Source organism: Phacochoerus africanus, chromosome 11 (assembly GCF_016906955.1).
Source record: "Phacochoerus africanus isolate WHEZ1 chromosome 11, ROS_Pafr_v1, whole genome shotgun sequence".
Classification (NCBI taxonomy): domain Eukaryota; kingdom Metazoa; phylum Chordata; class Mammalia; order Artiodactyla; family Suidae; genus Phacochoerus; species Phacochoerus africanus.
The window spans coordinates 35,769,762-35,793,367 of NC_062554.1; the positions used below are offsets into that span (position 1 = coordinate 35,769,762).

The 23,606-nt window shown below is 39.5% G+C and overlaps 1 protein-coding gene across 2 annotated transcripts in view; it reads right to left on the minus strand.

Annotated features, from left to right (window-relative positions):
• ALKBH8 (alkB homolog 8, tRNA methyltransferase) overlaps positions 1 to 17,134 on the minus strand; it is a 48,754-nt gene extending 31,620 nt beyond the window's left edge. Inside the window, exons 1-3 of one of the 2 annotated variants that reach the window (XM_047753550.1) lie at positions 17,006 to 17,134; positions 4,585 to 4,720; positions 1,524 to 1,761 (exon numbers count right to left, since the gene is read on the minus strand). In XM_047753550.1, the coding sequence (XP_047609506.1) occupies positions 1,524 to 1,761; positions 4,585 to 4,713 (367 nt within the window). In that variant the 5' untranslated portion in view covers positions 4,714 to 4,720; positions 17,006 to 17,134. The remainder of the gene's footprint in view (positions 1 to 1,523; positions 1,762 to 4,584; positions 4,721 to 17,005) is intronic. The other variant, XM_047753551.1, reaches the window with a different exon arrangement.
• Between the last annotated feature and the right edge of the window lie 6,472 nt (positions 17,135 to 23,606).

Below are 23,606 nucleotides of genomic sequence, written 5' to 3' on the forward strand. Positions count from 1 at the left end.
GACCTACATCACAACTTACAGCAATGCTGGATTCATAACCCACTGAGTGAGGCCAGGGATCGAACTCACATCCTCATGGATATTAGTTGGGTTTGTTAACCACTGAGCCACAATGGGAACTCCAAGAATTACAACTTCTAAAATATATCTTTAAAGGAGTTACAGTTTCCTTGGGTCTTATTTTAAAAAACATAATTTGATCAGTTTATACTCACCTACCCACCCATAGCATATCTAAACCAAACTCTTTAATTGCCTAAATAGGGTACAAATGAATATAACAGAAGAAGTTACATGTCTAAATCAAAATTTATCTCAATATATCTCATTTCCACAGGTCAGTAGTGAAAAGATGCAGTAATTCTCGCAGCAATCTTTAAATCAGCCTGTAAAGCTTTTCTTTAAATTAACTTAATTTAAACAAAATTAATTTAAAAATTAGTTCTAGGAGTTCCCGTCGTGGTGCAGTGTTAATGAATCCAACTAGGAACCATGAGGTTGCGGGTTCGGTCCCTGCCCTTGCTCAGTGGGTTAACGATCCGGCGTTGCCGTGAGCTGTGGTATAGGTTGCAGACGCGGCTCAGATCCTGCGTTGCTGTGGCTCTGGCTTAGGCCGGAGGCTACAGCTCCAATTCGACCCCTAGCCTGGGAACCTCCATATGCCGCGGGAGTGGCCCAAAGAAATAGCAAAAAGACAAAAAAAAAAAAAAATTAGTTCCAAAAGCCACACAATCATGTTGAACAGTACAGATATGAACATATGCACATTTCCATCATGACAGAATGTTCTACTGGACAGCGCCACTATAAAGCTTTAGGGATCTCTGGGGGTTTAAAGATGTTCCTTCATAATCATGAACCTTGGCACATAATCATTTGGATCACAATTAATTCTTAAGTGATTAAATGTAAGTTTCTGGGGGTGTTACTGTAAAATGAACTGATGATTTCAATCTTCAGCACTGAATTTCGAAAAACACAATTAGGTAGCAGGGTTCCAAAATAAGTAACAGACATAATAAAACACATTGTTAGGTTGGTGGGACCAGCTCCTTAGAAGCAGGCTGTCTAAATCACCTCCCCTAAACTATTAGTCCCATGCCTATACAAAACAGGCACTTAATGTTCATTAAACAAAAAGGGATTGCTTAACTGGTGTCCTATTTTGTTTACAAACTGAAAGTTCCAACTTAGGTATGAAAAGAAAACTCACACAAAAGCAAAAAGCATTTTGGAAATGGGAGTTCCCATTGCGGCTGAGTGGCAATGAACCCGACTAGAATCCATTAGGACGTGGGTTCGATCCCTGGCCTTGATCAGTGGGTTAAGGATCTGGCATTGCAGTGAGCTGTGGTGTAGGTCATAGACATGGCTTGGATCTGGCATTGGTGTGGCTGTGGCATAGGCCTGCAGCTGCAGCTCCGACTCGACCCCTAGCCTGGGAACTTACATATGCTGCATGCAGGTGCAGCACTAAAAAGACAAAAAATAAAATAAAATAAAAGATAATTGTATGATAATACCTTTTTCCACAAAACTCAAGTACAGAATGATCTTTTGTCCTAAATCATCCACTATTTCTTCTCCATTGAGAGTATCATAGGCTTTCTTGGATTCTTCTATAGTTGTGTATCTTACAAATGAGTAGGGCTTATTAGGTGGCATTAAGAGAGCATCCACCAATCCACACTTCTCTAAAACTGGGAACAGCTGGTTCCTACTCACACCGTTACCCAAACCACCATTGGCAACAATCAGGCTCTTAAAAAAAAAAGAAGAAAAGTACTATGAGCAATTGATATCAACCTATTATTTTTAAATAAGGTTTAAAAATAAAGTATTATAAACAATATTGATTTTTAATAGCCTTTTCAATGAAACATTTATTTCTTAATGACCAAACTAAAAAATAATTTTCACTGTTTATAAATTTAACATTATGAAAGAGAAACAGGAGGCAGAGAAGAAACAGGATTTATATAATACTTCTTTTTTGCTAAACACTGCGCTATATGCTTTTACCTACTTAATCCTCATTAACATAATCTTCACAACAATCCTACAAAGTGGGTAATATTAGCCACATTTCATAAAGAAACTGAAAATCAGAAAAATGAGGTTAAGGCAGTGATTAGTTGGAGCTGAATTTCAAACCTACTTCTGTCAGTTTCCAGAATCCATACTTTTGATACAACTATTATACAATGTATACTAACAACTAAAGGTAAAGGCATAATCAAGAAGAAATAATTGCAAGTTCTATTGAACACAAAATAGGAAAAAATCCCTCTGAATCTGAGTTATTCCATCACTCTGCAATTAAATTTTTTTCCTTTGTAAGCATGCTTAATTCTATCATTTGCAGTCCTGTGCACCTTTATTCAAGACACTGGCAGGAGGGGTTGTGGAAGGGATGAGAGAGGTCTCCTATTTTTATCCTGGTGCTTAAGCCTTAGTGCCCTTATAGTCTCCGTACTTAAAACACTCTATACAATGTTAAGATCTTTCCTTTTTCTTTTCTTTCTTTTTCTTTTTTCTTTTTCTTTTTTTTTTTTTCTTTTGTTGCCTTTTTAGGGCCTCACCCAAGGCATATGGAAGTTCCCAGGCAAGGAGTCGAATTGGAACTGCAGTGTGGTATACCACAGCCACAGCAAGGCCAGATCCAAGCTGCATCTGTGACCTACACTGCAGCTTGCAGCAATGCGGGATCCTTTAACCCACTGAGAGGCCAGGGACTGAACCTGCATCCTCATGGATACTAGTTGGGTTCCTGACCACTGAGCCACAACAGGAAATCCAAGATCTTTAAACTCTGTAGCATAACAAAAGTAAACCATTGATGGCCTACTCTCAATTTCATCATTTATAGCAGGTATTGGCAAGCTTTTCTGAAAAGGGCCAAATAATAAATATTTTAGGTTTTGTAGGTCATATAAGCATCTGTCACAGTCATGTTTTATTTTTTTAACAGCTCTTAAAAATATAAAACTTACTCTTAGCTCACAAACCAGATGGACCTGAAGAGAATTTTCTGCCAACTCCTGATTTACACGAAGCTGTAGTTTACAGCATAATGTGTTAGATTTCATATACATAAAGTGGGAACATCTAGAAGCTTATTTTAAAAGACTATCAGGAGTTCCTGTTGTGGCACATAGGAAACAATTCTAACCTATTACGTACTCCATCCTTTTTAGAGGGATTTTGTTTAAATTCTCTGAAATCATTATTAACAAAATCTAAGTATGGGCCTTTTAGCTGCTAATGTTAAACTTCCCTCAACAGACAACTCATTCCTAAACTATGATGCAGCACAGAAATAGCATAAGCATGACATAAGGTTAGAGTACTGGTCAGAGAATCTAGAGATTTAAATTTTAATCCCAGCTTCACCTTCTAAATCATATGTCTTTGGCCCTCAGTTAGAAGCTAGCAGCTACGCTTCCTTACTACTCTTATCCTGTATCTTCAGAACAAGAAAGAATATCATAAGAATATTTTATATTCATGTGGCATTTTAGTGACTAGGAAGTACAATCACATATGTGTTCTCTTTAGAATCTAACAATCCAATAGGACTAAAAGGTATGTAATACTACAGCCTTATACATGAAGAAAGCTGAGGTCACAGGTTACTGCTCAAGTATAAATAAGCAGAGAAGCTGAGTTAAAACTAAGTTCTTCTAATTCAGACCCCAGGAAGTGTGTGTGTGTGTGTGTGTGTGTGTGTGTGTGTGTGTGTGTGTGTGTGTAGATACAGATGTATCATTTAATAACTGCCCATCAGATAATTAGAAAGCTTTGTAAATAAGGTGTAATAAATAAAAAATGTTCCAGGAGTTCCCATTGTGGTTCAGTGGGTCAAGAACCCAACTCAGCCTCCATAAGGATGCGCATTTGATCACTGGCCTCTCTCAGTGGGTTAGGGATCCAGCATTGCCACAGGCTGTGGCACAGGACACAGATGCAGTTTGGATCTGGTGTCACTATGGCTGTGATGTAGGTCTGCAGCTGCATCTCTGATTTGATCCCTAGCCTGGGAACTTCCATATGTAGCAGGAACGGTCATAAAATGAGAAAAAATAAAGTTTCATAACATATAATCAAAATACTTTATAATAGAGATGATATCAGGAATAGAAGAAAGAACACTGAATTAGGTACAAAAGATCTAGCTTTAGGTTTCTAAGCAGTACCTTATATCAATGGACATATTACAACCTCTTAGAATCTTAGTTTTCTGAACTATTTCATAAGGGTTTCTAGGAAATTAAATATAATAATGAATATAAATATAAATATGCTCTGTAAACCATAAATAGTTCTACAGTGTTATTGCTATTAATAGGTAACTATAACTTCTCTAGTTCAACCAACACAATCAAAGGATATTTAATCTATACAAGACTATGTCCCCAAAATATATATAAAGTTATCAGGTCCTATCATATGTATATTTAACAGAGATTATAACACATGATGAAACAATTATAGCCTTTTTCTCTGGGCAATTACTAACAAATATTACTAGAGCTAACATGGCAATACATTTACATTCAAATGATAATGATAATTTTAGGTCACCTGAGTGGCATAGAACACTGTCTCAATGCCTTCATGTCTCAGCAAAGTATGCCTGGCTTTAATCTGTTTCCTTAAGAGCTTCTTCTCAGTTTTACTGAGTTTGTAATTACTTTGGCAGTTCTTGTCCATGGCAATACTAAAAAAAAAACAAAACAAACAAACAAAAAGAAAATGTCAACCCTAAGAGTCTCAAAGGGACAACTGTAACAATGCTATTCATATATTTTATAGTTTACAAATATTTCTATGTAATCATATTTTTTTTTTGGCTTTTTTTGTCTTTTTGCTATTTCTTGGGCTGCTCCGGCGGCTTATGGAGATTTCCAGGCTAGGGGTCGAATGGGAGCTTTAGCCGCTGGCCTACACCAGAGCCACAGCAACGCCGGATCCGAGACACACCTGCAACCTACACCACAGCTCACAGCAATGCCAGATCCCTAACCCACTGAGCAAGGTCAGGGATTGAGCCCGCAACCTCATGGTTCCTAGTGGGATTCGTTAACCACTGAGCCATGACCGGAACTCCTCTATGTAATAATTTTTATTTTATTTATTTATTTTTAATTATTTATTTATTTATTTATCAGCTGCCCTGCAACATATGGAGTTCCCAGGACAGGGATCAGATCTGAGCCACAGTTGCCACCTATGTTGAAGATGCGGCAATGCTGGATTCTTTTTGTTTTGTTTTGTTTTGTTTTTTGCCTTTTCTAGGGCTGCTTCTGCGGCATATGGAGGTTCCCAGGCTAGGGGTCGAATCAAAGCTGTAGCCGCCGGCCTACGCCAGAGCCACAGCAATTCGGGATCCAAGCCGCGTCTGCGACCTACACCACAGCTCACGGCAACGCTGGATCCTTAACCCTCTGAGCAAGGGCAGGGACCGAACCCGCAACCTCATGGTTCCTGGTCGGATTCGTTAACCACTGGGCCACGACAGGAACTCCATATGTAATAATTTTTAAATGCTTACTATACCATCCACCAACCAAGAGAAGTGAGAACAAACAGATGTATAGACAATAAAGAAATATTTAAGGAGGTAATAAAGAAGCAAGAACATCTAATAGCATCTCTGGCAGATTCTACAAACATTTTAATGCTTGAGCTCTATTAAGTGAGCTATTTTCCCATATGTGATGCCTTTACTTATTAAGTCCTAGGTAAAATGTTGTCACAGACAAATTTCACAACACAATGTTAGAAAAGATGAAAAAGAAGAAACAAAAAATTCACAGAATATACAGTATGATTCCATTCAGAAAGTTCAAAATCCAAAAGTAAGCCACATGTTGTTTAGAAATATACTTACTTAATATAAATATAATATAGGAGTTCCCGTCATGGCGCAGTGGTTAACGAATCTGACTAGGAACCATGTGGTTGCGGGTTCGGTCCCTGCCCTTGCTCAGTGGGTTGAGGATCCAGCGTTGCCCTGAGCTGTGGTGTAGGTTGCAGACGCGGCTCGGAGCCCGCATTGCTGTGGCTTTGGTGTAGGCCAGGGGCTACAGCTCCAATTTGACCCCTAGCTTGGGAACCTCCATATGCCGCGGGAGCGGCCCAAAGAACTAGCAAAAAGACAAAAAAAAATATATATATATATATATATAATATAAACATATATGTTTTATTAATTTTTTGGAAATATGTCAATCATCAGTTACCGAGTGCTTTCCCAAGAGGCCTTCACACTATCCAAATCAGCACCCTACATCATGCTTTATTATAGAAGCCTATTTTATTTTATTCACAAAATTTAACACAATTTGTGATGATTCATTTGTTGGCTTAATTCCTCCATCACAATGTAAACTCCAAGAGAGCAAGAATGCTAGCACACAGTAGGTGCTCAATAAAAGTTTGTTGCAGAGATAAATAAATAAAATGGGTAGATACATACATGACTATTGATGGTCTCAGCACTCTACAGCTTACAAATACAATACTTAGTTTATCCTCTCAACAAGTTTATGGTTAGTTGAGGAAAACAACACTACACAATAAAAGAATATGACATCTTCAGATGATTAAGTGTTAATGATACAGTGTTTAGGTATGATATAAATTAGAGACAAAAAAGATAAGTTTGATGTCAACTAGAAAAGTTTGGGAGAACCTTAAAACAGAAAGGGACTTGAGCTGAGTAGCAAAGGGCAAGAAGAATAAAGAGTCATTTGGAAGGGAGGGTATCCACTGAGGCAATAAAGGGCAGAAGCGGAGTTTCCCATCGTGGCGCAGTGGTTAACAAATCCGACTAGGAACCATGAGGTTGCGGTTCGATCCCTGCCCTTGCTCAGTGGGTTAAGGACCCAGCATTGCCGTGAGCTGTGGTGTAGGTTGCAGGTGCGGCTCAGATCCCGCGTTGCTGTGGCCCTGGCTAGGCCAGTGGCTATGGCTTCGACTGGACCCCTAGCCTGGGAATGTCCATATGCCACAGGAGTGGCCCCAGAAGAGGCAAAAAGACAATAAATAAATAAATAAATAAATAATAAAGAGCAGAAGCTAAAAACAGAAATGGATGTGTCTGGCAAAGACAGTGAGAAGTATACACAATTTTTTAGAGGAGAAAATGTTGGCTGATCCACTGATCACACTCTTTACCTACACAAAAGCCTTCAAAGTTAGCAAATAAAATAAATTTAAGGCGTGAAACAAAATCATATTCTAAAAGGGCTCTTAGTCAAAAATCTAATTATTCATCTTTATGTATAGAAGAAAAATGCTGAGAATATTGAAAGAACAGCCAGTAATCCAGTTTAACTAATAATATGGAGCACATGTAACAGGAGGTCAGGCCAGTAAAACAGGCTGGCTGCACAGCACAACAGGGAAATGATAGGCAAAAGGCCTTGCAATAATCCAGCTTAATAAATAGAAATGCTGGCCTGATCTAGGGTGAAGGCTGTAGAAAGAAAGAGAGTAGGGAGAAAGGGGGACAGGGCAGAAGAAAAATTCAGGTATAATCAATTGACCCTGATGACTACTCAGACATGAGGGATCACTTACTATAGGACAGAGCCTGAGCCACTAAGAGGCTTGTGGGGTTATTCAAAAACCAGAAAGTCAGAAGGAGGTCTGGAAGAGCTGTTCACAAAGGGAGGTGATGAGTCAGATTTAGGATATAATATATTTGAAGTACTAGTAAGACACACAGTTGCAATGTCTGGCTGGAAGGTGAACATATAAATTGGCAAAAGGAGAAGGAATGAGGTTAGAGAGAAAACTTTGGGAGTCATCATTATTAGACAGGAAGGAGACAGCTGAATATATTTTTAACACTGCACTAATTATAACTATTTGTTCTAATATTTGCCCCTTCCACTATGAGTTCTTTGACAACAGCCATTAAATCATATTTTTGTTTCCCCAAAGCTTCCTTCAGTGCCATGAGACAGTATAACACAGTGCTTAGGGGTCCAAGTTCTAGGTTCAAATCTCAGCTCTACCATTTACTAGCTATATGACTCTGTGTGAGTTACTTATTTCTGTGCTTAGGTTTCTGTACCTGTGAAAACAGTAATAAAAGTGCCTATTCCAGGCACATAACTCCATCTGAACTCTGCACTAAAACACCTGACCAGGAGTTACTGTTGTGGCACAGCAGAAACGAATCTGACTAGGAACCATGAGGTTGCAAATTTGATCCTTGGCCTTGCTCACTAGATTAAGGATCCAGCATTGCCGTGAGCTGTGGTGTAGGACACAGACACAGCTCAGATCCTGTATTGCTGTGGCTGTGGTGTAGATGTGCAGCTGCAGCTCCAATTCAACCCCTAGCCCAGGAACCTCTACATGCCGCAACTGCAGCCCTAAAGAAAAGCAAAACAAACAAACAACAAAAAACCCTTTTCCCACAAACATGTCAAAAAAACAAAACAACCTAGGCATAGAACGATTTGCACAAAACATCTACTAAACGCTGGCAGAAAACCTTAAATCTCAGGAAACCTTCCACATAAATGGGCAGAACAAAAGGAGAGAGAGAGAAAGGAATCAGGATGGGACTAGCCTTACTGAGAGGAAGCTGTCAAAGAGGAAAGGAACCCACACCCTAATGGGGAGATCAGCCAAGACAGAGGGACCTCAAAGCCTCAGAGAAAAGCACAGCAGCTGGACTGGGAAGGTCAAAGCAGAGAGGCTGAACCCAAAACAAGGTGAACCCAAACAGGCCCAGACCAAGATAAATTATTTTAAAAATGGCACAAATTAAACATAAAGAGAGGATTCTAAAAGCAGCAAGAGAAAACAAAGAATTAATTATAAGGGAACCCCCATGAGTTCAGCTGACTTCTCTAAAGAAACACTACAGGCCAGAAGGGAGTGGCAAGATATACTCAAAGTTTTAAAAGCGAAAAATTTGCAACTTAGAATACTCTACCTAGCAAGAATATCATTTAAAATAGAAAGCAAAATAAAGATTTTCTCCAACAACAATGAAAAAACCTAAAAGAGTACAGCAATACTAAAACCATTCTAAAAGAAATAATGAAAGGGCTCCTCTAAATAAAAAAGAAGAAACAGGATGGAGGAAATCACCATTGGAAAGTAATCACTTAAATAAGCCAGTATATAGATATAAAAGGAAAAAAATACCTATTGTACAAGCGACGATAAGCACAAGGAATAGCAAAAGGATACACATGAAGATGTTAAAAGAGGATAATAAAATCATAAAATGTGGGGAAGGAAATTAAGAAAATTTAGATTCTTAAGAATGCATTTGAGCCTATATGACTGTCAGGCTAAAGCAAGTACATACATAAAGGGGTTAACATACTTGAAAGATTGCACAATCATAAATCAAAACCTAACAATACATTCACGAAAACTAAAAAGAAGAGGACACAAGCATAAAATAAAAGGAAATCATCCAACAGCAAAGAGAAAGGAACGAAGGAGAAACATAAAATCAACGAGAAAGCAAGATTTAAAATGGCAATAAATACATTTTTACCAATAATTACCTTAAATGTCAGTGGACTGAATACTCCAATCGAAAGACACAGGACGGCTGACTAGATTAAAAACAAGAGCTTACAACGTGCTACCTACAAGAGACTCACCTTAGGGCAAAGGACACATATCAATTGAAAGTGAGGGGATGGAAAAAGATACTTCATGCGAATGGAAAAGACAGGAAAGCAGAGTTGCAATACTCATAGCAGACCAAATAGCCTTTAAAACAAAGGCCATAAGAAAAAGAAAGACACGCTTTAATGATAAAAGGATCCATTCAAGAAGAGGGTATTACAATCTGAATACATATTCCCCTAATACAGAAGCACCCACATACATACTACAAATACAAACGGACATAAAATGAGAAACTGATGGGAATACAATAACAGTACTATACTAATAATAACATAATAATAGTAGGAGACTTTAATACCCCACCCACATCCATGGATAGATCCTGTAGATAGAAAATGATTAAGGCAACAGAGATCCTAAATGACACAATGGAAAATTTAGACTTCAGGACATTACATTAAAAAAAATCAGAATACACATTCTTTTCAAGTGCACATAGAACATTCTCAAGGACTGACCATGTACTGGGGCACAAAACTAACCTCAACAAATTTAAGAGTACAGAAATTATTTTAAGCACCTTCTCTGACCACAATGAAACTAGAAATCAACCGCAGGAAAAGAAATAAGAAGAAACAGACTAAATGGAGACTAAACAACATGCTATTAAAAAAAACCAATGGGTCAATGAGGAAGTCAAAAGGGAAATTAAAAAATACCCTGAGACAAATGATAATGAAAACACAACCATTTAAAATCTATGGGATGCCGCAAAAGCAGTTCTTAGAGGGAAGTTCATAATGATAGAAACCTTCCTCAGAAAAGAAGAAAAGTCTCAAATTAACAACTTAACCTACCACCTATAAGAATTAGAAAAAGAAAAAACAAAACTTATAGCAGAAGGGGAAGGAAATCATAAAGGTCAGAGAGGAAATCAATAAAATAGACATTCGAAAACGATAGAAAAAAACCCCAATAAAAACAAGAGCTGGTTCTTTGAAAGGGTAAACAAAATTGACGAACCTCTGGCCATACTCACCAAGAAGAGGAGAGAAAGAACTCAAGTAAACAAAATAAGAAGTGAAAAAGGAGAAATCACAACTGATACTGCAGAAATACAAAAAACCATAAGAGAATACTATGAACAATTATATGCCAACAAAATTTTTTTTTTGTTTGTCTTTTTGCCATTTCTTGGGCTGCTCCCGTGGCATATGGAGGTTCCCAGGCTAAGGGTCGAATCGGAGCTGTAGCTGCCGGCCTACACCACAGCCACAGCAACACCAGATCCTTAACCCACTAAGCAAGGCCAGGGATCGACCCGCAACCTCATGGTTCCTAGTCAGATTCGCTAACCACTGAGCCACGACAGGAACTCCCTATGCGAACAAATTTGACAACCTAGAAGAAATGGACAAATTTCTATAGGCATACAGCCTGCCAAAAATAATCAAGAAGAAACAGACCAATTGAACAGACCAGTCACTAGAAATGAAACTGAATGTGATAAAAACATCCCCTACAAACTGCAGAACCAGATGGCTTCACATGTGAAGTCTACCAAACATACAAAGAACTTAAACTCATCCTTCTCAAACTTTTCCAAAAGGTTGAAGAAGGAACACTCCCAAAGACATTCTATGATGGCATCATTATGACAAACCCATAGCCAATATAATACTCAAGGGAAAAAAACTGAAGGCCTTCCTGCTAAAATTTGGACCAAGACAAGGATGCCCACTATCACCACTTTTATTAAACATAGTATTGGAAGTGCTAGCCACAGCAATCAGACAAACAAAAGAAATAAAAGGTATCCAATTTGGAAGAGAAGTGGTAAAATTGTTACTCTATGCAGATGACATGATAGTATATATAGAAAATCCTAAGGACTCCTCATAAAACTACTGGATCTGATTTAAAAAAAAATTCAGCAAAGTAACAGGATACAAGATTAACATTCAGAAATTGGTTACATTTCTGTATACTAACAATGAAATATTAGAAAAGGAATATAAAAAAACAATACCTTTTAAAATCTCACCCCCCAAAATTAAATACCTAGGAATAAACCTGACAAAGGAGGAGGTGAAAGACCTTATACCTATATAACTATAAAACAATAATCAAGGAAATTAAAGAGGATTCACAGAAATGGAAAGATATTTCATGCTCCTGAATTGAAAGAACATCATTAAAATGGCCATACTACCCAAAGCAATCTACAGATTTAATGTGATCCCCATCAAATTACCCATGACATTTTCCAAGAACTAGAATAATCCAAAAATTTATATAGAGCCATAAAAGACCCAGAATTGCCAAAGCAATCCAAAAAACAAAACAAAACAAACAAAACAAAACAAAACCAACCAAGAGGCATAACTCTCCCAGACTTCAGACAATATTACAAAGCTACAGTAATCAAGACAGTGTTGTACTGGTACAAAAACAGACATATGGACCAATGGGAGAATAGACAGCCCAGAAATAAACCCAGACATCTATGGTCAATTAATCTTTGACAAAGGAGGCAAGAATATAAATGGGAAAAAGGACAGTCTCTTCAGCAAGTCGTGCTGGGAAAACTGGACAGCTGCGTGTAAATAAATGAAACTAGGACACACCCTCACACCATGCACAAAAATGAACTCAAAATGGCTCAAAGACTTAAACATAAGACAAGATACCATAAAACTGCTAGAAGAGAACACAGGCAAAGTGTTCTCTGACATCACTCGTACAAATGTTTTTTTTTAGGTTAGTCTCCCAAAGCAAGAGATATAAAAACAAAAAAACCAATGGGACCTAACCAAACTTAAAAGCTTTTGCACAGAAAAGGAAACCGTAAAAAACAACAAAAAAGACCTACGGAGTGGGAGAAAATAATTTCAAACAATGCAACCAACAAGGGCTTAATCTCCAAGATGTACAAACAACACATACAACTCCACAGCAGAAAACCAAACAACCCAACTGAAAAATGGGCAAAAGACCTGAACAGACATTTCTCCACAGAAAATATAAGGACAGCCAATAGGCACATGAAAAAAAATGCTCAACATCACTAATGCTCAACATCACACTGGTCAGAATGGCCATCATTAATAAGTCTACAAATAATAAATGCTGGAGAGGGTGTAGAGCGAAGGGAACCCTCCTACACTGTTGGTGGGAGTATAAACTGGTACAACCACTATGGAAAACAGTATGGAGGTACCTCAGGAAACTAAATATAGAACTACCATATGATCCAGAAATTCTACTTCTGGGCATGTAAATGGACAAAACTTCCCTTGAAAAAGAGACATGCACTTCAATGTTCACTGCAGCACTATTCACCATAGCCAAGACATGGAAAAAATCTAAATGTCCATCAATAGATGACATTAAGATCCATTAAGATGGATTAAGAAGATGCTATACATATACCCAATGGAATACTACTCAGCCATAAAAAAGAACAAAATAATGCCATCTGCAGCAACATGGATGGAACTAGAGACTCTCATACTAAATGAAATAGAAAGATAAACACAAACATCATATGATATACCTTATATGTGGAATATAAAATATGGCACAGAGGAACCTATCTACAGAACAAAAACAGGCTCACTGCCATGCACAGCAAACTTGTGGTTGCCAAGGGGGAGGGGGAGGAAGTGGAATGGACTGGGAGTTTGGGGTTAGTAGATGCAAACTTGCATTTTTTTTTTTTTTCTTTTTAGGGCCACAACTGCAGCATATGGAGATTCCCAAGCTAGGGGTCGAATCAGAGCTATAGCCATCTGTTTATACCACAGCTACAGCAACACCAAATTTTCAACCCACTCAGTGAGGCCAGGGATTGAACCTTTGTCCTCATGGATGCTAGTCAGATTTGTTTCCGCTGAGCCACAACAGGAACTCCCCATACTTGCATTTGGAGTGGATAAGCAAGGAGATTCTGCTGTATAGCACAGGGAACTGTATCTAGTCACTTGCGACGAAACATGACAGGATAATGTGAAAAAAAGAATAAATAAATAAATAAATATATATATATATATATGTAAACTGGGTCACTTTGCTGTACAGCAGAAACTGGCAGAACATTGTAAATTATATTTTAAAAAATTAAAAAAAAAAAAACTTGACCCAACTCCAGCATGGCTTAGGGCAGCAAAATGCCATGTTCTAGAATGACCAAGGTCCCCATTAAAATGCCTGCCTGAGAAAACTTAAAAAGCTGCCAGAAAATTTTACTATTTGTTCTAGCAACTCCTAACAATAGGTCCTTGACCTCCTTTTTTTTTAAAGCACTTACTGAAAATAGCTTAACATTGTGGACATCATCTCTTGGAACTCACAAGTATCTATCTCCCTCAAGGATCTGAGAACCCTTTCTTTCTTTCTTTAATCTTTTTTTTTTTTTTTGTCTTTTTGTCTTTTAGGGCTGTACCCACGGTATATGGAGGTTCCCAGGCTAGGGGTCCATTTGGAGCTATAGCTGCTGGCCTACAGCAAAGTGAAATCTGAGCCATGTCTGCGACCTACACCACAACTCAGGACAACATCGGATCCTGAACCCTCTGAGTGAGGCCAGGGATTGAACCCGCACACAACCTCATGGTTCCTAGTTGGATTCGTTCCACTGCACCGCAAGGAGAACTCCTGAGAACAATTTCTTTGAAGTGTAATCATCAGGAAAGAAAGGGCCTCTGTGGTGGGACTGAATCCTAATTTTGATAATCGCCAGCCAGCAAACACAGTTGGCCTAACTTCAGCTACACTGACCAACCCTTTATAATTTTTTTATTTCTCAGACTCTACTGAGAACACAAACACACATCCTCTCCCATAACCCATTCTCAATTTAAAACACCCAAATTACTTCCACAAAAAAGAACAGAGCTTTGCACTTTCCCCTACTGTCAATAGTTACTAAATAAAATCTGCTTTCACTGCTTTAATGTCTGGCTGTGTTACTCTTTGACACTATCTGATAACTCTGCTAAAAGGGTTAAACACGTCTATTACTAAATTACTGTTAGCTTCCAGAAGAGCCAGAATGAATTAAAAAGACAAGGAAAAGCTGAGGGCCCTCAAAAGAATTATTGCCATTCCACTCCAAGGCTATCATTTTTGCAGTATGCAATGGAGAACAAGGGATGAATCTACTATGAATTTTTTTCTTAATATGTCACATGAGCAAAGACTACAAAATAGAAGAAATGAGAAAGAAAAGATGCTGAGGAGTTCCCGTCATGGCGCAGTGGTTAACGAATCCGACTAGGAACCATGAGGTTGCGGGTTCGGTCCCTGCCCTTGCTCAGTGGGTTAAGGATCTGGCGTTGCTGTGAGCTGTGGTGTAGGTTGCAGACGCGGCTCGGACCCCACGTTGCTGTGGCTCTGGCGTAGGCCAGTGGCTACAACTCCGATTCAACCCCTAGCCTGGGAACCTCCATATGCCGCGGGAGCGGCCCAAGAAATAGCAACAACAACAACAAAAAAGACAAAAGACAAAAAAAAAAAGAAAAGATGCTGAATACATTTTTAATTCTGACACTAAGAGCCCTGCACCAGTAGATGGAGCATCAAAATCACATTTCTATCATTCCTTTTTCCTTCTCCTTCCCTGAGTCAAGCAGTGAAGAAAGACAGGTCTGGATCATCTCAACAAGGAATAACAGGCTGATACCAGCTGCTCAGGTCTGGAGGTGCCCCTTTCTAGCAAGGCCTTCCCTGGCCACAGAATTTCCACTATTGCACAAAGGCTGGGATGTTCCTTGCCATGTTATGGGAGGGTCACAGAATGTTACAGGAGCTAGGCCACTATTTATCAGAATACTAGTTATGCTGAGTCCAGGCTAAGTACACTCTCCATAGGATAGTAAAGAGTTTAGAGATCACATCGACTCTGCTAATAAGTTTAACCCCAATATATCCTATTAGATATTGTCCTAAACGGTAATAGTAATAAGTGCATCCATGCTCTCTCTGAATAAGAAAGCCTATAATGGGAGTTCCCGTCGTGGCACAGTAGTTAACGAATCCGACTGGGAACCATGAGGCTGGGGGTTTGATCCCTGGCCTTACTCAGTGGGTTGAGGATCCAGCGTTGCCCTGAGCTGTGGTGTAGGTTGCAGACATGGCTAGGATCCCATGGTGCTGTGGCTCTGGAGTAGGCCAGTGGCTATGGCTACGATTAGACCCCTAGCCTGGGAATCTCCATATGCCATGGGACCGGCCCTAGAAAAGAGGAAAAAAAAAGAAAAAAAGAGGAAAAAAAAAAGAAAAAAAGAAAGCCTATAATGAAAAGCAGTACAGACAAATGTTCCTATGACATAAATTAACTTTAATTAACAGTAAAGATTGGAAAGAACTTAAACTCCTATCGAATGATGCCTGGTTATAAAGTACAGTACAGGCATACAAGGTAAACACACAAATTTCTAAGACATACAAGACATTAGTGATATGAATTGCCTTCAGGAAGGGAAAACTGGTAGATTGGGTATGGAATGAGAAGGAGCTAAAGTTTCCCTTTTGTAACTTTTGCATTTAGTAGCTAGTCAAACTGCATTACCTATTAAAAAAGAAAATATTTTTTAATTAGAAAAATTGACCCCATCACTGGTCATATCACTTCATTATAACTCTTTGAAGAACACCTACTCTACATTTTCTAATGCCTGCATTAATGTGTTTATTCTACTTCCTTCTTTAAGTTACTAGAAAGTAAGCTCTGTGAAAGTAGAAAGTAGTTTCTCAGTAACTAGAGCAGGACCTAGCACCTAGAAGCCACCAATAAACACTTACTGAATAAGCCTAAACTTCCTAAACTTGCCTTCTCACTTCCTAAGCCTCTTCTCCAGAATTCTGAGTTTGGTGGCTTTCTTGAATGTTTTCATTAATATCTGAAGTGTATCTCTGTTTCTGCAATTGTATTATAACTATCTGCTTGTGTGTTGGACTCACCCAGAAGGCTGTCACCTGCTTGACGTCACAGAACTGGAGTGACCGGCATTCAACAAACACTCAACAAATACTGTTAAATCAACCAAAACCAGAAGATCGCACTACCAGAGGCCCAGGGGTATCGGATATTATTCAAACCCCTGACGATAACATCACAGACCGTCACCCCCAGGGTTGCAACTGCCAGTCTCCAACCCCAAAAGAAATGGAAGATTGACACAGGCACTACCTGAGCACCTGCACCAAATACAAACGCGTGCGCCTCAAACTCAGACGGAACTCTACACACAGACAGTACTGCCCTCGGACCATGCCTCCTCTCCCTAGCGAGGCTCCGAGCCCAGAGGCGGATGGAGAGGTCGGAAGAGGCCAACAAGGGAAAGCGGTGAATGTAGCCATCGTGCCCGCCAATAAGAAGTGCCCAAACCTCCGGCTTGGCTCAGGATGGGTCCCCACCACGCGTGTGCTCTCTCCTCCGCCAGCCTCTCCCACTGTATCCCAGAAAGCCGCGGCGGGTACTCCCACAGGTCGACTCACACGGGCGCAGCCATGTTGGGGAAAAACTGTACTACATTTCCCATGAGCCTGTGGGGCAATATGGCGCTCCCGCAATCCCTTTCGCCTCCCAGAGCCTCGTAAAGACTCCTAGTCTGAGGAGTCTTTGACCCTTGAATCCCTTGGTGTTTCAGAGAAAATTGGGTTGATTTGTGCGGAGGCATAGTAACGGTTGGGAGTGCAGCTTACTTGGGGTAGCTCTGCAAATGAACACGGTCAAACAGGTTTGCGTCCCTTGATCCCTGAGCAATGGCCCCTCCCCCTAGAGCTCGTGCATCTTTCCTCCCAAGTCTTATTACCGGAACGGGAGAGGGTCCTGAGGTCTGAAAGATGACATCATATGGGCGAGAGGGAGGTGAAGATGCATGAACGTGCCCGTTGAATGGTAAATACCACGGGTGATGGAAAGATGTGTGGGAGAATGTTGAGGGAGATAGGACAGGAAAGGTGGGCTGTACCAAATTACGGAAGACTTTAGGCCGTTATGTTCTGTAGTCCTAAGGGGATCTTTGGAAGAAATGGAGTGATATGTATAACCAGAGTTTCTGGTGGAAGGTAGGAGAAGAGACTAAAAGTAAGAAGTCTAGGTTACAGGCTGTTTATTGAGGTGGTAAAGTGAAAAGGAAGAATAGGGGAGAGATTTGGGAATAGAAATAAAAGATACAGGAGAGGGTGATGATTAGTCACTGTACCTGCTCTGGTGGTGGTTGTGTGATATGAATGTATTATAGTCATTCTGCCTACATGGGATTATGAGTGAGTGCAAGAAAGGGGGAGGGAATCAGTTCTTTGTGGTGCTGATATAATGCCTCCATTTATACCCCACCACAGTGGACTCTCAGTAAAAGTTAAGGTTCACTGCCCAGGAGAGTGTTGTTGAACGGAGGAATGGTTTGTATTAAAAAAAAAAAAAAAAAAAAAGCTTAGAAGGAGGAACACCCTGAGAGCAGTCATTGCAATAGTCCAGTAAAGAGGGAGTGAGGCTAAAACTGAATAGTAAAAGTGAAGAGGCAAATTCAAGCTAGAGAGGTCAAATCAACCAGACATTTCAAACTATTAGAGGGCAAAAGAGAAAGTATATTCAATCTCCCCATTACAGTCTTGCCTATGTACTATTGGCTGCTTTAAAAATATATTCCAATAGGTCTTTATTTTATTTTTTTTCTTTTTAGGGCTGCACCCTGCAGCATATGGAGGTTCCTAGGCTAGGGGTCTAATGGGAGCTGTTACTGCCGGCCTCTGGCCAGAGCCACAGCAACACCAGATCCGAGCCACATCTTCAACCTACACCACAGGTCACAGCAATGCCAGATCCTTAACCCACTGAGCGAGGCCAGGGATCAAACCCGAAACCTCATGGTTCCTAGTCGGATTCGTTAACCACTGAGCCACGACTGGAACTCCTTGACTCTTTTCTCTTATTCTACGGTTTCCCTCTCTTACTCCCCAGAATTTTAAAGAGATTTGCGAATCTTCTCCTAATCTTTATTTTCAGCCCTTACTTCCCTTTAGGAGGCAGTTTGGTTTAGTGAAAATCTGGGCATTGAAGTATTACCTGAAGTATGACCTGCAAAACAGTATTTACCTTTGGGGGTTGGTATAACAACCACCATATATAAATTAGCTATTAAATGGTTATTCATTCCTTTTCTACTCTTCTGATCCTGAGTTACAGGCCCAAATTTCCAACCATTTGCTATCCATCTTTGCCATCGTATCCTTAAAAAAAAAAAAAGAAAGAAAAAAGTAGATGCATGTAAAATTTTGCATGCAATCCTTTTTAGACAGCCCCTTATCTTTTGCTTGGAATACTGCATGAATCATTTCTCCCAGAGAAGATTACTCTCTGAAGTGATTTCCAGCTGCATTATAACCTTGTTTTATACATTTTGCAACTCATGTTTTCCATAGTCTTGTAATAATAGAAATTCAGTAAATGTTGAACTGAAAAGAAACATAATTTGAAGACAGAACTTATCTTTACCTGTGCCAAAAGCTTTACACAGTGATTTGTAATTTTTCAAAGGTATTGAATGTTAAACTGATTCTTTCCTTAGTAAACATCCTAGTCTCATCTTCATGATAGGTAAGTCCTCTGTGTGACTAGTGCAGAGGTTGGCATGATTTTTCCATAAAGGCCCAGATAATAAATTTTCATCTTTGTGGCCACATGTGGTCTCTAGTCACTTTTTTTTTTGTGGGGTGTGATTTACAACCCTTTAAAAATATGAAAACCTTTCTTAGCTCCCCTGTATTATGCCAGTATGACAGCAGGATTTGGCTCATAGGCTATAGTTTGCTGAACCCTGGACTCTTTCCCTGAACTCTGTAAACCTGAGTATAGTCTCAAGGTGAAGCTAAGATTGGCACCACCACTGAGGACAGTCATTAAGAATGACAGTATAAAGGAATTTAATCAAGTTAGTCAATACTACATTTTAAAGTGTGGAAGAGTAGAGATCTGTCCTATGGTAGAGTTCCAGATATTAGAGCTAGGAGCAACATAACATTTAGAATTGTTTCTGGTTGCCAGCAACAGAAAACTGAACTGATTGCTTATTTAAAAAAAAAAAAAAAAAAGGTTATTTTTCCTCAAATGACAAGCCATCCAGACAAAAGCAGTCATTGGTTCTGCTATTCAAAAATGTTATCAGGAGAACTCAGGGGCTTTCTAGCCTCCTACTTGACCATCTTTGGTGTGTTGACTTTTATCTTCTTTCTTGATGTCTCCTGGTTACAAGGTAGCTGCTGCCACTCCATACACCTTGTCCCCTCACTTGCATCTCTAGCTGGAAAAAATGTACAGGGTCTCCATCTTTTCAGCTAGAAATGAACCCTTCAATGGGTTCCCCTTATTTCTTTGACTACACATGGGTTGCATAAAAGGGTAGGCAGAAAAATGAACTCCCAAAGATATCTACACTCTAATCCTGAAACCTCTGAATATGCAGATATAATTAAGGTTGTAGAACTCAAAATAGATTATGCAGGGGCCTGATATAACCACAGAATTCCTTAAGAGCAAAACATCTTCTCTGGCTGGATCAAGAGAGACCAAGCAGAAGAAGTCAGAAGGATACCAAGTGTGAAGGATTCAATACACTCTTGTTGCCTCACAGTTGTAACGGTCCATGTGCAAATACTGGAGAGAGTCTCCTATCAGCTAGAGGCAGCCCCCAACTTGTAACCAATAAGGAAATGGGAACGTCAGTCCTACAACCACAAGGAAATTGATTCTACCTACAACCTGAATAAACATGGAAGCATATCCTTTCCAGAGGATTTTTATAAGCATCCAGCCAGTCAACACCTTGATTTGGCCTTTAAACAACACAGAGCAGAGAAACCAAGCAAGTCAACCCAAATTTCTGGCCTACAGAACCATGGAATAATAAATTTGTGATTAGTTGTTACAGCAGAAATAGGAAACTCTTACAGATGTTTACCCCAGACCAATCATTAGCTAAAGGGGGTGGAATTACCATGACTGTGTTAACCTAATGATGAATTCCATGGGGCCTGGTATGAGACCCATCCTCCCTGAGATGAAGAGACCTTGAAAGACTATATCTGGAGAAAAATAAAACTAGTGTTCTCTTAGCAAGAAAAAACAAGACAACAGCTGTTGGGTAGACAATTAACAGCATGTTGACTGTTTCATCTGGCTGGATTATCATAATATGGTCTATCTCAAAACTATGGGAAAGGGATGCTAGAAGGTTGAGTACTCACATCAACTAATAAAGATTTAAAGGTAGAATTCTCTTTCAATATTTCACTCACGATTCCTCAATCAGAAAACATTGAAAATGTTCCCAAAGTCCTTGAAAATTGTTGATTTTCACTATGGTTTCAAAATGTAATACCATTCCATTACAGTTTCAAATTCATTTCCTATACTTATGAGTTTCCTTTTGTTTTTGGTTACCATCTGGTGTTTATTCTCCTCTCTCCTCAGTGGCAAGTGTGCAATTTTTTTTCCTATTTTTGGTTTTAAAAAATACTCTTTCATTTCTCAGTCTTTTTTCTCCACCTATTCTTTTATATTTTTGTCTTTTTAGGGCTGCACCCATGGCTTATGAAAGTTTGCAGGCTGGGGGTCAAATCAGAGCTACAGCTGCTGGTCTACACCACAGTCATAGCAACACAGGATCCTTAACCCACTGAGCAAGGCCAGGGATCGAACCCAAGTCCTCATGGATCTACTCTGGTTTGTTACTGCTGAGCCACGACAGGGAACTCCCTCTCCAGCTACTCTTCTGCTACTTATTTTATCCCTCCTGGGTAAATGACAAATTTATATGAAATTTCCTTTCCAAACTTTTGTCTTCTATGCTGCATCCCTGGACTTCTGGCTTCTTGCAACTCCATCAAGAATGCATTATGTAAAACCACTTGATGTTTACTGTGACATTTGAAGACTGAATGCATTATTCATGCTATAGTGATGAAAATTCAATGAAAAGTTTGTAGTTTTACAAGTCATATGGTGAAAGTATTCCCATGCAGTAATTAGAGGCAAAAATAACCGAAAAGGGTCCAGCCTTAATTTGAAATGCAAAACATAAAGCTCTGATTGGAGGATTGTATCTTGGTCAATTGCAAAACATAAGATGTTAGCTGTAAAGCATTGACCACCTCCCACCACCACCCCTCCCCCACAAAACAGTTTATTCTTATGATTGAGGAACTGCTAATTTCACCTATATTAACTATTTTTCTGCAACATATTGTTCAAGAGAGAATAAAGAGGTAACAAACAACTCAAGGTGCAAGAAAATCTTTAGGGTGGCCAGAGGAGTGGGATTTATGGATATTTTTTTAAAGTTAAAACAATTAAATAAAAATGTTTCTCTTGGGAATTCCCATTGTGGCTCATCAGAAATGAACCAGACTAGCATCCATGAGGATGAAGGTTTGATCCCTGGCCTTGCTCAGTGGGTTAAGGATTGGGCCTTGCAGTGGTGTAGGTCACAGATGCAGCTTTGATCTGGTGTTGCTGTGGCTGTGGCATAGGCCAACAACTACAGCTCCAACTGGACCTCTAGCCTGGGAATCTCCATATGCTGTGGGTGCAGCCCTAAGAAACAACATCAACAAAAAATGTTTCTCTTAACTCTATAAAAAAAGATTTACAAATTGGAGTTCTTGTCGTGGCGCAGAGGTTAATGAATCCGACTAAGAACCATGAGGTTGCAGGTTTGATCCCTGGCCTTGCTCAGTGGTTAAGGATCCAGCATTGCCGTGAGCTGTGGTGTAGGTCGCAGCAGATGCAGCTTGGATCTGGCATTGCTGTGGCTCTAGCATAGGCCGGTGGCCACAGCTCCATTTGGACCCCTAGCCTGGGAACCTCCATATGCCACGGGTGTGGCCCTAGCAAAGGAGAAAGACAAAAAAAAAAAAAAAGATTTAAAAATCGAAAAACACTTCATTTTTAAATGTCTAACTACTTTAATGATTTCATACTATCATTAATCTCTCAAAGACCCCAAAATACAAAGATACTTTTTCAGAGAGGACAAATTTCATCATTAACTATCCTGGATGTAAATCTGTACTTCATATAATCATGATCATTTCTAACTTGGGGCGATTTGTTAGAGCCAATTAGATGGCCTTAGCTTTTACTTACATTGTGGCTAAGATCTCATAGTAGGACCATCAATTTTGCCATTTTCTTTTGGTTATTTATGCTTGAATTATTATCTTCATCCTTGCTGAAGGGAATTAAGACTTTTCTAACCCACTTGTCCATTTTGGAAAAATAGTTTCTGGGTTATATAAGCATTTGCCAGGCACAAAAAATGATGTCTTACTGAAAGCAAAGGAAGGAGGGTGCCAGAGGCAGCTCCTCTGCCTGCGAACTCCCACTCCACTCTCTTCTTTTAGAGCATTCTCAAAGTCTGTGACAAGTGACAATCAGACACGCAGACCTAATGAAACCTCTAGGATACTAAAAGTAAATGGAGATTCATTTGCTTTGGACAAAACTATAAATGGAATTTTCAGCATATTCTTCTAGATAACCTAAGTATGTTCACTGGACATTAGAAGCCACTACACTCAGGCATGTTTCTCAAAGGATCGTCCTCAGACTAATTGCACCAGACTTGTTGCCAAAATTTGGCCTCTGTATACCAGTGCCGAATTGAAATGCAGAGACAGAGTTTGGGGTAAAGAGGTAAAAGATAGATTTTACTGCTTTGCCAGGCAAAGGAGGCCACAGCAGGCTAATGCCTTAAAGACTGTGCCTTCTTTGGAAAGAATTGTGGGAAATTTTATAGTTAAAAAGGAGAAAAACAAGTTTGGGATAAGAATCAGGGTTTAAGGCAAACATACATTCTTCTTTTTGGGGGGTGGAATCTAGGTTGGTACCATGAGATCTTGGCATGATCATGATGGTAGTCTTCTGGGTTATTGCCTAGAATAACAGACTTGCGAAAAGGGCATATTGATCAGAGATTAGAACAAAC